This window comes from Delphinapterus leucas, chromosome 2, assembly GCF_059928025.1.
Source record: "Delphinapterus leucas isolate spDelLeu-1000000601 "Yukka" chromosome 2, BTC_Dleu_Yukka2, whole genome shotgun sequence".
In the NCBI taxonomy this organism is placed as follows: Eukaryota; Metazoa; Chordata; class Mammalia; order Artiodactyla; family Monodontidae; genus Delphinapterus; species Delphinapterus leucas.
In genome coordinates this window covers 40,293,692-40,308,810 of record NC_143130.1, presented here as the reverse complement: position 1 = coordinate 40,308,810, position 15,119 = coordinate 40,293,692, and the positions used below count along the sequence as shown (strand labels likewise).

Below are 15,119 nucleotides of genomic sequence, written 5' to 3'. Positions count from 1 at the left end.
GGTAGACAACAGCTGTTAAGTAAATATTCGCTGAGTAAATTAACCCGTCAGAGAATGTACCTGTCTCTACAAAGTCATACAGAGGCACAAAATAATTCAGTGCAACCTATATTGGGGACATTTTTTATAGTAGTTTTTGCTATTGAATAATTATGGATTTGGCGGCAGTAAGAAGCACTTTGCTGTTGAGATGAAAACAAAGTTAAAAAAGCAGTATACATAGTTTCTGGACTGTTTTCAACATCCTGGATATAGCTGGGATGTCAGAGGAAAATGACAAAGCAGGTTCATCTGTTCATTTCACCATATACTCTAGGATATACGCGAGCCAAAACTGGATAAATAAAAGCTAGTTTATTACTGGGACTATCCTAGGATTTAACAGGTATGGCATGCACTTTATCCCTATTTCCAAAACAGGTACTGGGATAGAGTTTTAATTTCAGTGAGGAAAGAAAAGCCCTAGGGTCCTGGCTCCCAAATTTTGCTGCACATTGGAGTCACTTGGGAATTAAAAACAAATACCAGCTGGGACTTCCCTTGTGGGTAGTGGTTAAGAATCCGCCTGCCAATGCAGGGGACACCGGTTTCAGCCCTGGTCCGGGAAGATCCCACATGCCATGGAGCAAATAAGCCTGTGCGCCACAACTACTGAGCCTGAGCTCTAGAGCCCGCGAGCCACAACTACTGAGCCCATGCTCCACAACTATTGAAGCTGGCACGCCTAGAGCCCGTGCTCTGCAACAAGAGAAGCCACTGCAATGAGAAGCCCATGCACCACAACAAAGAGTACCCCCACTTGCCGCAACCAGAGAAAGCCTGCGCGCAGCAACGAAGACCCAATGCAGCAGAAAAAACAAAAAACAAAAACCATACTGGCTCCCAGCCCCCCAAATTCTGATATAATTGGCATTGGGTACAACCTGGGCATTGGGATTTTTAAGACTCCATAGATGATTCTAATGTGCAGCAATCTGGGAACCACTGCCCTAGGGTTTCAAAATTAGTAACTTTCAACAACTTACACCTGAGGTCTAAGAATCTTCAGCTGAGTGAGGATGTCCTTCTGTACCCTGGGATTAGCTGTGGCAGTAAGAGCCATCACTGGAACAGAGGGAAACTTCTGGCGAAGCATATTCATTCTTTTGTAATCTGGACGAAAATCATGTCCCCACTAGTTGGAAAAAAAAAATACTGCTTTTCAGACTATTTGGATCTTCCTTATATAAAGCAAAGACTGCTCACTATATTAAGAACCACCTTATTCTTCAGTGAAATAGCAGAATAATTCACTCAATACTTTTTCTCTTGGCTCTGAAAATATATATACTGTTGGTAGTACAATCTATTGCTATCTCAAGACATAGAGAACAGTATTTACCTGACTGACACAATGTGCTTCATCAATAACAAAACGCGCCAAGAGCTTCCTCTCATACAGATTCTCCAGAGTAGAAATCAGTCTGTTACTTGCACAGACCTAGACCAGAAATGCATTAATCAGACATTTAAAAACATTTAAACATATCACCTTAAGGATTTGGTTGTCTTTAAGTTCCACTATGACTTAAGTTGTATTAAAACCTCCACAAAAAATTGGTTCTGATTTCGATCTACAAATAGAATTAGAAGTAATAGGAAATAGCAAATGAGACATTTTAGAATGTTTACCCACATTTAGCAAACAGTTTTGTGTTAGGTCAGTGGTTCTAAAAGAATTTTTCTTCCTCAGTGTATTTGGGAGCCACCACATGTTTACACTGGTAGCAGGGTTACAGACGTGTGTTACGTGTGTGTGTTGTCTGGGGGAAATATATACATATATATGTACATATATACATATATATATGTACATATATTTATATTTTGTAGCTCTGTCCATAACTGGGCCTGGAAGCAATGACATGCCAGTAGCAATGACCATCTCTGGCACCCACGTCTTGATAGACATGTCAAAAGGTCACGGAAGCCAGTCTGATGGAGCTTTCCCACTGGCCAAACCTAGGACAATTAGAACATCAAAATACATAATAGTAAATGATTATAACCTACTGAATAAATTAAGAATCCATGACTTCATATTGATACAAATAAATATGTGGGTAAAGGGAAAAGCCTGTCCTTACAGCAGAATGCCAACTAAATTGGAAAAAAATCATCATTTGGCACTCACTACAATAATAACTGACGGGGAATCATCAATGGATGACGAAACTCTTGGGTCAAAGTCTGATGAGTAATAGGATATTTACATAGTCTCAAGAGTATTCCACAACAGGATACCTACAATTACAAAAAAATTACATTTATTTTTGTGATTAATAATCACAAAAAAAGAGTAATTTTTCAGTGGAAGTCTGGCAGACAACAACACCTTAACCAAATGATCAAAGTTAACTAACATCACCAGTAATATTATAGAATGAATCAACACCAAATGCCTCCTGATAGGATACACTGAGAACATATCACCACTTCTGTGATATTCCCCTCAAAAATGACGAATACAAATCCAATCAGGAGGAAACATAAACTGAGAGACAGTCCTCAAAACAACTGGCCTTCACTCTTCAAAACTGTCAAAATCATGAAAGACAGAATGCAATGCATAATCTAGGATTTTCTTTTGCTAGAAAGGATATTATTGGGACAACTAGTGAAACTGGAATAAGGTTTACAGATAAAGTAATAGTACTGCATCAATGAATATTTTCTAATTTTGATAACTGTACTGAGGTTATGCAAGAGAATTCCTTGTTTTTAGGAGACGTACAGTGAAGTATTTAGGGTTAAAAGGATATGTCTGCAACTTACTCTCAAATGTTTGAGGGAAAAAGAGAGAAAGAATGATAGAGCAATTACAGTAAAATGCTACCATTTGGGGTTTCCTGTGAAAGTTATATAGGAATTCTTGCACTAAACTGTACATCAGAAATTATGTCAAAAAATTTAAAATATACGTATTCTAATGGGCTTTTATGAGATAATAGAAAAGATACACTGGTCTCTGCTCCCAGTTCCTGGGCACAGGGTTCCTGGAACTCTTGTAAATTCTTAAGTGATAAAGCAGTACAAGCGGGACTCCCCCGGTGGCGCAGTGGTTAAGAATCCGCCTGCCAATGCAGGGGACACGGGTTCGAGCCCTGGTCTGGGAAGATCCCACGTGCCACGGAGCAACTGAGCCCGTGAGCCACAACTACTGAGCCTGCGCTCTAGAGCCCATGCTCTGTAACAAGAGAGGCCAGTGCACGGCAACAAAGAGTAGCCCCCACTCGCCGCAACTAGAGAAACCCCACGCGCAACAACAAAGACCCAACGCAGCGGAAAAAAAAAAAAAGAGCACTAGGAGCATCTTTTGTTCTCTTGAGGCAACTGTGGGTGGGCTCCTGGGTGGGGGATGGTCACCAGAAAGACCAAGCCATGATTAGAAACTTGGAATTTTCGGCCCTACCTCCATCCACCAGAGAAGGGAGTCAATAATTGTTCATGCCTACGTGAGGAAGCCTCCATTAAATCCCAAGAGTATGGGGTTCAGAGAGGTTCTAGGTTAGCAAACACATCCACGTACTGGAGGCTGATGCACCCCAACTCCACAGGGACAGAAGCTCCTGTGCTCAGGACCTTCCCAGACCTTGCCCTGTGTATCTTTTCATCTGACTGTTTATCTGTGTCCCTTACCATAGCCTTTAATAAACTGGTAAATGTAAGTAAGTGTCTCCCTGAGTTCTGTGAGCTGCTCTTGCAAGTCACTGAATTCAAGCAGGAGGAGGTCACGGGAACCTCTGATTTGTAGCCAAGTCAGACAGAAGTTGCGATACCCTGTGGATTGGCCCCTGAAGCAGAGTGGTAAGAATCTTGTGGGACTGAGTCCTTAACCTGTGGGACCTGACACTATCTCTGGATAGTTGACAGAGAACCACTTGATATAAGGAAAAACCTCCATACATTTGGTGACTAGAAGTGAAATATTCTATGTGAGTAGTAAAGGAGAGAAACACAGAAGGGAAAGATTGGGTTTTTCCTTACTCAGTAGGGAGAAATGGGTTGTTTTTCTAAAAGAGCTTTAATATAGTATTTTAAAATAATGATATAAATACAAACCTTCTCTGGAGTAACATAAAGAAGTTTTATAATCGGGTCTTTTTTTGATAACTGGAGGTAAATATTTGTAGCTTCTGAGTCAGTCTTATCACCTGTCAGATATGTAGCCGGAATCTAAGCATAAAAGTAGTAAACAATTTAAATTTTACCCATTAATCTGACTCAAGATTACATTTATCCATAGGTTTCATAAATATTTTACAAGTCACATATCACACCTGTCAAAGGAAAGAGAATCTCAACATAATAAAAAGTAATCAGTACATATTTTTTAAAAACCCTTGTTAACCATAAGTCAAATATTCTTCCCATTGTTTACTTCCTTTTCTTTTCTTTTTTCCCATTTCTTTACTTCCTTAGCTTTTCATATCTGTAAGTAAGATAAATATGAATTCAGCATCCAGAAGGTTTCAGTCCTAATGTATGACCACATTTTTTTTTTTAAGGTAAATGCATCTTTTGGGTTTTAATGCATAACAACACTGAAAGGACCATAACATCATGAATGGCTGAACAATGGCTACCATCACTGTACTAAAACATGCTTGGGAAGAAAAATCAAACCAGTGGTCTTGTTGAGGGGTGGTGGTTCATAAAGCTGAACACAGTTCTGTTTGATCACAGTATGTAGGATTTAATAGACTGTATTCATATACTTTCTTAACCTCAGCCAGGGGGAAAAAGGACATATGTGTGTGGGCATGCACATGTGTATGCATTTTAACATATTAAGGGAGTGAGAGAGAACTAAGCTGATCTGACAGGAGTAAAAAAAGAAATCCTTCCATATTAGAAAAAAAATTTTACATCAGTAAAATACAGGTTAAAAATTCTTACCAAAATACATTCTTCTAGAGTAAAATCAGACTGAACTCCAGAATGTTGCCTGTACCAGAATTCTCAAAGACTTGTTCTTAAATGTACAACTTAATATAACTGCCGTGCTTTATTCTTATAATCCATGAACTATTTAATGAAAAAGGTTACCCAGAGTACTGAAATATAATTGTTTTTAAATTATGTTTTTATTAGCATTTTTATTATAATTGGTAGTGTTTTAACTTACATCAAAGGAAGTCAGCTTTTGGACTTGATCTATTATAAGTGATCTCAAGGGAGAAATGACAATAGTGACCCCGGGAGAAACACAGGCAGGCAGCTGGTAACACAAGCTTTTACCACCTCCTAAAAGAAATCACAACAACAAAAAAATCTGTCAGATTCTATTTTGAGAGTATGAAGGCAAAAGTTACAATACAAATTACATATAATATTTAAAGTAATTAATAGGACACCAAGCGATATTCTCCAAGGTGCCAAAATATGCCATATTTGAATGAGCCAAAATACTTGGTCAATTTAAATGTGTAAAAATGATCTCTTGGGATATCTTATGTATGTGCATATCATAGCAAAAGAAAGAATCAGGGCAGGAAGCTTAAATGCAACAGAATTACTTTAAAAGTCTACTTGAGAAAGACCCTGAAAAATGCCCCCTTGAAACCCTAGAGGATAATGGAAAGCCATGAAAACCACTGGACGAGGGAGGCGAGAATTCTACCATTGAACCAACGGCTCAAACGTCTGGACGAGATCAATGCCAGGGTCCTCTCCAGCTTTAGTTTTGGAGTACCAAATTGGAGTCAAATCAGAAGACACAGACTGAACAAGTTAATGAAGTATGAAATGCTGCTGATTAAACAAACCAACACTGTCTAAAATTTAAAATCAGCTTGAAAAAATTCGGATACCCAGGCAACATTATTTAATGACGACGGCAACAACTGATTGGAGGTCACAACAAAGGTGAGTAAAAGGCAGAGGGAAGACATGTGAATAATGAAACTCCAAACTCCCTATGCTGCTGCTGCTTTTTTTTTTTTAATTGAAGTATAGTTGATTTACTGTGTCCCCATGCCTCTTATCCTAATGGCTTATTTAATATTCTTATTTGGATGACGATAAATCATTGAACAGCTGTTATAAACTTTAATAGCATGATGAAAAGTCCTGGATCTCTTCAAAACTGAGGACAAGAAAGAACTACACTCAATGCTTTTCACTTAATCCTCAAGACATTCTGTGAAGTGGGCACGTTGGTATTATCCCCACTGCACACACGAGGAGACTGGGGTTCAGGGAGTGAAGTGCCTTGCTCAAGTCCACACTGTTAATAAGTGGCAGAGCTGTGCTTTAAGCCTAGGGCATCACTCCAAAGCTGATGATTTTTAACCACCATACAACACTAGGTTGTACCAAATAAACTGCCAGAAATGGTCGTGGTCTCTGACAGTAATTTTTTGGCTCATGTTCCAGGCTAATTTCGACTAGAAAAAAGAAAAATTCCCAAAGGAAAATCCTAGATCAATTCAACACAATGAGCTTTGAGTTGAAAATCTTAAAGGGCAATAAATGCTATCATATCAACAACTAGAATAGAGGATTGAGGTGATACACTTTCCTAACTATGGCATGGGAGGTTTAGAGGTCCCTAAATGATAGAAATACTGTGTAGGTTCTTTTTATTTTTATTAAAGGGCTTTCATTTAACATCTGCCAATGGACTCCTGCCAATTCATATCTAAAAATACATACCAGTGGGCATTAAGATAAAACAGTCTTCACCAAGGAGTGCAGCATTGATCGCCTCTAGCTGATTAGTTCTAAAATTATGCAGGCCAAATTTTTTATGAAAAATCTTCATCATTTCTTTTGTATGAGGAAAATTGAGACTTTGGAAACGCTCGTGTTTCAGATCTCTGGATGCTAAACTTTGCTCCGACTTGTCTAAGAAAATAATCAATGTTAAGAGAAATCAGGGCATTACTGCAACAAATCAGTTTTAGCATTTTAACCCTTTGCCCTGCATAATCATTGGTGTACATTTCCCTGCAGCACATCCTTCTTTACCTGTTTATCAGGGTTTCCTCGCTGTCCAGTGTCAAAGCCACCAGAGACTTCCTAAGGGCCAAATTCAAGTCTTTCCTTGACTTTTCTGTAGCATCTACCACTACTATTTATTCTCTCCTTCTTCTCTCTTGACCTTCAAGATAATCATGGGTTTTCTACTCGCTTTAAATTCCCTTTCCTGGCTCCATTTCCTCCACTTGCCCCTTAAATTTGGGAATCTTTCGGACACTTGGGACTGGGCTTTTTAGACTGGTTTTTTTTTTTTTGGAATTTTCCTAGTCCTATGACCTTAAACGTCACTGATGTGCACACAACGCCTAGATCTCTTTCTTAAGACTTGACGGATGCCCTCCTAAGTTCCAGTCCTGCACGCACCTCGAACTGTCTGCCAGACATTTCTACCTGAATGACTTCCCAACACTTCATGCTCAACAAGCCTTAAAACAGCCCTCCTCAGCTTTGCTCCAAATCTGCCTGCCTCCTGACTTCCCTGTTTCTGCTAACAGTGTCACGGTTTTCCCAGTCACTGGGTCTGAAACCGCAGAATCACCCCAACTTCCTCTGGTTCTTCTTCCATGGCATCTCTCGCACCTGTCCCATGCTGCCTCCTCGCTGTTGCAACTCTGGCTCCGCACAGAGAACAAGAGGTGCTCACACCAGCGCTGGCGGTTACATCAACCCCGGCACTCAACCACCGCAAAGATAACTGCGAACACCAAGTATGACATGCCCAAACATGACACAAAAATAAATCCATTAATGGTTATTTTAAAGGTCAACAGAGGAACTGTAAGAACAACCTCCGTGGCATTAAGTCATCAATGGCAAAAACAGGGAGGACTGTACTTTACAAAAGCTTACACGTATAAACTAGTTTCAGTTTAAAAAACCCACTTTTTGATAACTTTATAAGGTCGATGTAAGGTTTTAAAATTAATTTTGGGTTTTCTCTGCAGACTTTACAACGGCTAATTTCACTCTTCTAAAAACTTCTCTCAGTAAACTGTGAGCTCCAAGAGGGCAGGAACTCTTCATTACTCATCTATTACCAGGACCTGTGCACAGAACATGGCACACAGTGGGCACTCCATAAATATTTGCTCAATGAATTAAAATGATTCTAGACCAAAAGAAATAACTTGACTGATTTAAGAAATTTCTGACTTCTTATCTTTCTTAGGCTGCCCTAAATTTTAATATTTGAAGACATAAAACATGTTTCTACTTTATAAACTGATCAGTTCTCATCAACCCAGAATTCTAAAAATACACACAATTACAATTTTAACATAAATTCAGCTTTGCTTTTTATCCATCCCCCATAGTCATTAAAAACTTGGCCCTCATGCGCTTTATTGTTTTAGGGACTGAAAAATGTTAATTTAAAGGCAAAGCACATTTGTAATGACTTTAGAGTTTTACTACAATAGGTTATAATTACACATTTTATAAAACTACAGCTGCTACAGAGACAAAAGAGCAACTTGCTTTTGAAATTGTGATTTGTAATTCATATTATCAGCAGAAATTTGCATAGAAACAATGTTGTTTTCAGGCCATGATGATTTGCTATGGTTTTTCTTATACGATTCCTATTTTGGACAGTTTTGTTTTCATATAAAATATAAGCATTCAATTTATTTTAAACTTACCAGTGTAATTCTGAATTGACTCTGAGAAGTTTTTATTCTGAGCAGTAGATGCCAGAAGACAGTCTGTCTTGGCTGAAGAAGAAATTCTTTCTGATACTGATTTAACGGGCCGACCTTCCTTAATAGGTTGATAGGCAGCTGTGGAAGACTTGCTGGCTGCTAAATTATGCATCACATTTTCCCAGTCATCATCATCATCACCAAAGTCATCTATGTCAAAACTGTCAATATCATAGGAAGCCTGGATTTCTCTTTCCAAGTCATTCATAGAGGCAGTGTGTTTATTCTGATCTTTCAAAGCAGTGCTTGTGAGAACATTTCCTGGGAAATAAGAGCTTTCATTTCTTTTTTCTACCCTTGGTGTTTCAGCCCAGTTGCTACTTACAAAGGACTCCTGTAAATGGGAATTGAATAACGCTCTTTCAAAGAGATTCTTGGTGGTGGCTGAGAATCCTGTCTTTCCTGGGGTAGGAGTCAGTAAACACTCCCCAGTAGAAATGGAATTTGAGGGAAGGTTTGGAAAAGTGAACTCCTTAACAGAATTCCCTGTAGGACAGGAATCACCCTTTGGAAATGCACAAGGTGGGAAAACAGATGGCATATCCTTCACAGAGCTACCAAGTGAATCAGGCCTGCATCTCCACAATGAGCCAAGAACACTGGCATCACTCGTATTAAAATCTGCTTCAGCTAGGAGTTTCCTTCTGAAGAGAGAGCACAGAACATCAAATTAATTACAAGTAGTCAGCTATGGTAGGCACACAAGTTTATCTTTAGTTTTCATGCCAGATTGTGGCAAAATATATCCTCTTTTTTCCAACCTTAAAAATTTGAATACAAATGCTAAAGGAACAGTTGTTGTTGCTGTTGTTGTTTGCAGCAACTCTAAAGAGACTTTTAATGACTGGGGTGTGGCTGGACCTAAATGTTGAATGGTTTAGGGCACTGGGGACTGAAGTCAAGCAATCAGTAGGCCATCTGAGACTGCTGCTGGCGATAGCCACCCTGGTGCAGGCAGCCCTCATTTGAAAAAGTAATAAATTTAAGACACAGTGTATAGCACAGGAAACTTTACTCAATACTCTGTAATAACCAAGATGGGAAAAGAATCTGAAAAAGAATAGATATATGTACATGTATAGCTGAATCACTTTTTTTGTATACCTGAAACTAACACAACATTGTAAATCAACTACATTCCAATTAAAAAAAAAAAAAAGACAATGTGATCATTATCTTATTCAATTTCTTGGCCAGAATGCCTGGAAATCTTGCCCCATACATTTGTGACTTACAGTGGTGTTGGAAAGGCAATCAGATATATTCCAGAAGGAGAAAAATTGATACCTTATGTCCCGCTGCTGGAGCAGTTTGTTCCCACAATCCAAAGTTTTCAGCTTGTCATCAGGAATAGTGTCAACTAATTCACAGATATGGTCCATCACACGAATAAGTTGCTGCTGTAAACTTATCTGTCTAGCTATAAAGTATTTATGTTGTTAATATTTTTTGTCAACAACAAAAAAGACAACAGTTTGAAAGCCATGCATGTAAAACTTGAAGTAGTTTACAAACGAGATTAGAAACAACCATATATTCTCCCATTATCTGCCTATGAAATAATGTGAAGTCATACTGTCTCTATTCTAGGTCATAAGAGCTCATAATTATGTTATCCTTTCATTTCATGTTAATTCTTATTATTTCTCTTAGGGTAACCAAAGTTGTAAGACACAAAAGTTTATGACTTTTTACTAACTTCAGGTGTAAATCTCACCATGCCCATACAAAGTACATCATAAAGTATGGACAGGTAAGAACCTCACCTGTTGCTCTGGTTTGCCTGCCAACCAGTGTTTCCTAACTGTACAGCACTTCGACTTTCTTTTTGGAGACTACTCCCATCCCCACTCCCACGTCCTCAGTGGGCATCTGATGTAAGGCAGCTCAATGAGAATGAGATCTAAGAGTTTTTCGACTGACTGGAAAAGAGGACCTCTCTCTTTAACAAGCTGGACAGGCTGCTGGTGGCCATCTCTGCCACCACGGAGAAAAACACAAGCTTGAAAATAAGACCAACACAAGGAAAAGCAGAAAACAGAGATGGAAGGAAATGGGAGATTGAGATGGAGAGATGGGATGAAAGAGAAGAGAGAGGAGGCAGGTGTGAAAGAGAGAAATTCCTGATAACAATGTCTGGACATCTGAATCTGGTCAGCCCACTTCACACTTTTAAATTTCAGCTATGTAACTAAGAAATAATGTCAAAGGAGGGGTGGCTTTATATGACGGAAAGAAAAAAAAAATGGGTTAGGGTAGCAATGGGAAGCAAGGAAGATGCCTACCTACCTCTGGGGCCTAAGGTATGCAGGAGAAATAAACAGTTTAGGTGGGCTGCAGAGGCAACAGTATTCTCAGAAGACAATCAGAGAAGAGAATGACGCTACTGGGAAATTGTTGACCGAGGGCAGCTGGTTGAAGGGTCTAAGGGGCTGGAAGGAGAGGAAGAGAGGACAGACAGGCGTGGTGGTGGGGACATAACACAGACGATGGGACGCATGCGTCTGTGTGAAAATGACCTGGGGGTGTGGACTTTTACTAGTTTTGGCTGATGTAAATAGGGTCATGAAGTATGAAATGGTAAAAGTGGACTTGCTGGGTTCCTGTTTCACATCTGTTTTCTCTGCAAGGAGAATGGGCATTGGATTGGAGAGAGGAGCATAAACAACAGTCCAAAGGAAATGAAAACCAAGACAGGCTCAGAGAGATACAGCTATTGGAAAGGAGCTCAAGCCTTCGTCTAGACAGATTACACCTCAAGTACAAAGGAAACCTGCAAAGAAAATGTCACTGATGCATGCGGCATCTAGTGAATAGGAGAGGTGATGGAAGAGTGAAGACAGGCAAATATTGTTTTAATTTTCAAAAAAATTCTAAAGGGATGCCAAAAGCTTCAGGCTGGTGATCTTAAAGTTAATTCAAGGCAAAATTCCAGAACATGTTATCAAGTGGCTGCTTTGTGAGCTCTAAGGAAAAGAGGAAACAATTATAGAGTTAGCAAGAGTTCATAAAAATAAACCAGCCATCTCAATGTATTTCCTTCTTTGAAAGGATTACTAGACTAGCAGATAATGACAGCTACCATTTATTGAAGGCCTAGAGTGTGCTGGGCACTTTACCTTGAATCCTGACAACTACTGGGCAAGGCAGGCACTATTTTCCTCATTTAACAGAAGAAGAAACTGAGGTCCAAAGAAGGTTAATTAATTAGGCATAGTCACCCAGCCAGGAGTGGGAAGAGGCAGGCTTGTATACTAGGTCTGCATCACTCTAGAGCCAATATCCCACCTGTTCCCTCTTGCTGCCTCAGACCTTGAACTTCTAAAGTCATATGACTGAGTCTTTTGCATCCCCGTGGACAAGGGAGAGAAACAGTCTGAAGGCAGATGTGTAACAAGATGAACAAGAAGTGGTGATGAAGGGACTGATGTCAGCTGAGAGAGAGGCCGCTAATGACATTCTGTGGGACTCTGTCCTTGCTCTCGTCCTCACTAACCATTTTACCAGTGAAACTTAATGAGGCAGAAACAGTATACTGCAGTGGCTATCAATGTAAACTCAAGAGCCTTAAGACTGCTGGGTTCAAATCCTAGCTCTGCTGCTGTCTAACTCTATGACCATGAGTAATTATTTAACTCTCCTGTACCTGGGTTTCCTTATTTGTAAAACAGGATAACAGAAACCACCTTAAAGGATCACTGTGAGGATTAAATTAGTTAATATTAAGGCACTTAGAAGAGTGCCTACAACATCAGGTTTTTCAGAAACATCTCTAACAATAAACTCAGAGACCAAAATAAACAAAAAGAAATTCAGAGGAAACAGGAACAACACACAGAGATCACTACACATGTGCGTGTGCCTGCACACACACACACACACACACACACACCATAAGTACAGCACCCATCAAACAAGGATAGAAAACGTTACAGAAATACTCAGAGAATACAACACAGCTCTTGGAAATTAATTTGATGAAAATGAAAAATTCCATCAAAGAGTTAATTTAAAAATGGAGGAAATCTCCCAGAAAGCAAAAAGGCAAGAGATGAAAAATAGAAAAGTTAATTAATGGACGTCTAATAGCCCAATAATTAAAGTTCCAAGAAGAGTAAAAGAGAAAAGAAAAAACAAAAGAGAAAATAAAAAGGAATGATACCAGAAAAAATTTCAGAATAGAAGGACACAAATCTCTAGCCTAAAAAAGCCTCTGGGAAGTAGGAATCAGGAGTGGGAAAGGAGACAGCTGTTTTTCAAAGCCTTGTAGTGCTACTGGATTATTTATACTAGATATTTAATAGAAAAGTTAAAAATGAATTAGAGACAAATCAAACAAACAAAAAGTATTAAACTTCAAGCGGACACCAAGAATCAAACCCAGAGAACGAGGAGGATGAAAGGTCTAGAAACCAGTACCTATAAAGAAGAGGTAAAAGATCTAACATTATTTAGCGCTAGGCGCTTCAGACTTATCTCACAAAGATTAAAGTTACAGGAAGGCAAAATTTTGGTTCAGTAGGAGAAATAATTCATTGTCTATTTTGAAAACGTTACTTGTTAGAAAGTCACCTTGTGAGAAAACAAGTTTCTCGGTTTCTGAGCTGTTTGAGCAACAATGGTTAACCCATGGTGGTTGGTTATTATGGATGATTCACTGTTACAGGAAAAGGAACTATGAGCTCACCATCATGTACTATACCGTCACAGGTTAAGAATACAATCTTACTTTGTTTTCATAAGTAAGCAGTTACAATACATGTTATGTCCCAAACACTTCTGTACCATCATAGCTTGTGCTGGTTTCTTGATTAGGCTGCTTCGTAGTCATTTTCTCAGATTTTGACAAGTCTTCTGATGTGCTAAGACCATCCTTGCTGTCAGAGGTGTCAAGGTCCTTCAACACACTACAAAATAAAAAATATTAAACCGATCACAGTATAGACTAGACCAAATGCATACTTTTTCCTCTAATATTTTCCACAACTGGTCAGATGCTACGTGACAGAAAAGAGGAACATGTCTGTCTCCTCTATTCTAAAACCTCTTTAGCTGGCCCTCAAAGTCTTCCATCTTTTGGCCCCAATATTATTTTTAATTAATTAATTAATTAATAATTTATTTCTGGCTGCATTGGGTCTTCATTGCTGTGTGCGGGCCCTCTCTAGTTGTGGCTAGCGGGGGCTGCTCTTTGTTGCGGTGCACGGGCTTCTCATTGTGGTGGCTTCTTTTGTTGCAGAGCACAGGCTCTAGGCGCGCGGGTTTCAGTAGTTGTGGTACGTGGACTCAATAACTGTCGCTCACGGGCTCTAGAGCACAGGCTCAGTAGTTGTGGTGCACAGGCTCAGTTGCTCCGTGGCAGGTGGGATCTTCCCGGACCAGGGATTAAACCCGTGTGCCCTGCATTGGCAGGTAGATTCTTTTTTTTTTTCTTTTTTTTGCGGTACGTGGGCCTCTCACTGTTGTGGCCTCTCCCGTTGCGAAGCACAGGCACCAGACGCGCAGGCTCAGCGGCCATGGCTCACGGGCCCAGCCGCTCCGTGGCATGTGGGATCCTCCCGGACCGGGGTACGAACCTGTGTCCCCTGCATCGGCAGGCGGACTCTCAACCACTGCGCCACCAGGAAAGCCCTTGGGAGGTAGATTCTTAACCACTGTGCCACCAGGGAAGACCCTGGCCCCAATATTAACACATATAAACATGGTCAGTCTGATTGGATATAAAAAATACTTTAAAAAAGTAACAAAATAAATTAGTACTAAAGGAGTATTAAAGAGAGGGTACTATGGCAATCCAAAGAAAGATAACACTTTCTGGAACTTGACAAGACTTTGCCAAGAAGGTAGGATTTGAGGAAACCTTGAATGATGGGTATGGAAAAGTGACAGCTTACGAAGGAGAGATAAGAAAGACAATTCTATTTACTCGATATTCAGGAATCAACTGTACTTTTCTAAAGCAGGATTTTGGAATGCAATCTTCTAACTAAATCAAAGAATGATGAATAACTATGTTATAAGTCTCATTAGGCTATTAAGCTTGGGTTACTGTAAGAGCATAACTGGAGATAAAGCTGTAAAGGTAATTTGGGGTCTGAAGATGAAGGATTTTGAGGCCCAGCTAAAGAGGTTTAGGAATACAGGAGTTACAAAAACATGTTCTCTTTTCTGTCATATATTACCTGACCATTACACCTCTGAAATTAATTCAGAAGTCACAACCAGCACTTTAAAATGAAATAAAATATAACAGAAAATTTGTGTGCACTGCACATACAGTATCATTTGTGAAAATTCTATTTTAGTTTTATAATGTATACAAATATGTATACTAGGTTGCAATGGAAAAATATAGAGAGAATTTACCTTGGAAACAACCATTTTCCAACTGCTGAA

At 39.4% G+C, this 15,119-nt stretch overlaps 1 protein-coding gene across 12 annotated transcripts in view; it reads right to left on the bottom strand.

Moving 5' to 3' along the window:
* The window catches only part of BLM (BLM RecQ like helicase), a 112,352-nt gene that overhangs the window by 68,230 nt on the left and 29,003 nt on the right, over positions 1–15,119 (bottom strand). For 11 of the 12 annotated variants that reach the window (XM_089906768.1, XM_089906770.1, XM_022564004.3 and 8 more), the window contains exons 5-12: positions 13,509–13,630; positions 10,011–10,143; positions 8,664–9,367; positions 6,697–6,888; positions 5,168–5,286; positions 4,102–4,215; positions 1,382–1,480; positions 1,026–1,174 (exon numbers count right to left, since the gene is read on the bottom strand). In XM_089906768.1, coding sequence (XP_089762894.1) covers positions 1,026–1,174; positions 1,382–1,480; positions 4,102–4,215; positions 5,168–5,286; positions 6,697–6,888; positions 8,664–9,367; positions 10,011–10,143; positions 13,509–13,630 — 1,632 coding nt within the window. Of the gene's footprint in view, positions 1–1,025; positions 1,175–1,381; positions 1,481–4,101; positions 4,216–5,167; positions 5,287–6,696; positions 6,889–8,663; positions 9,368–10,010; positions 13,631–15,119 lie in introns of those variants that run through there. The other variant, XM_089906769.1, reaches the window with a different exon arrangement.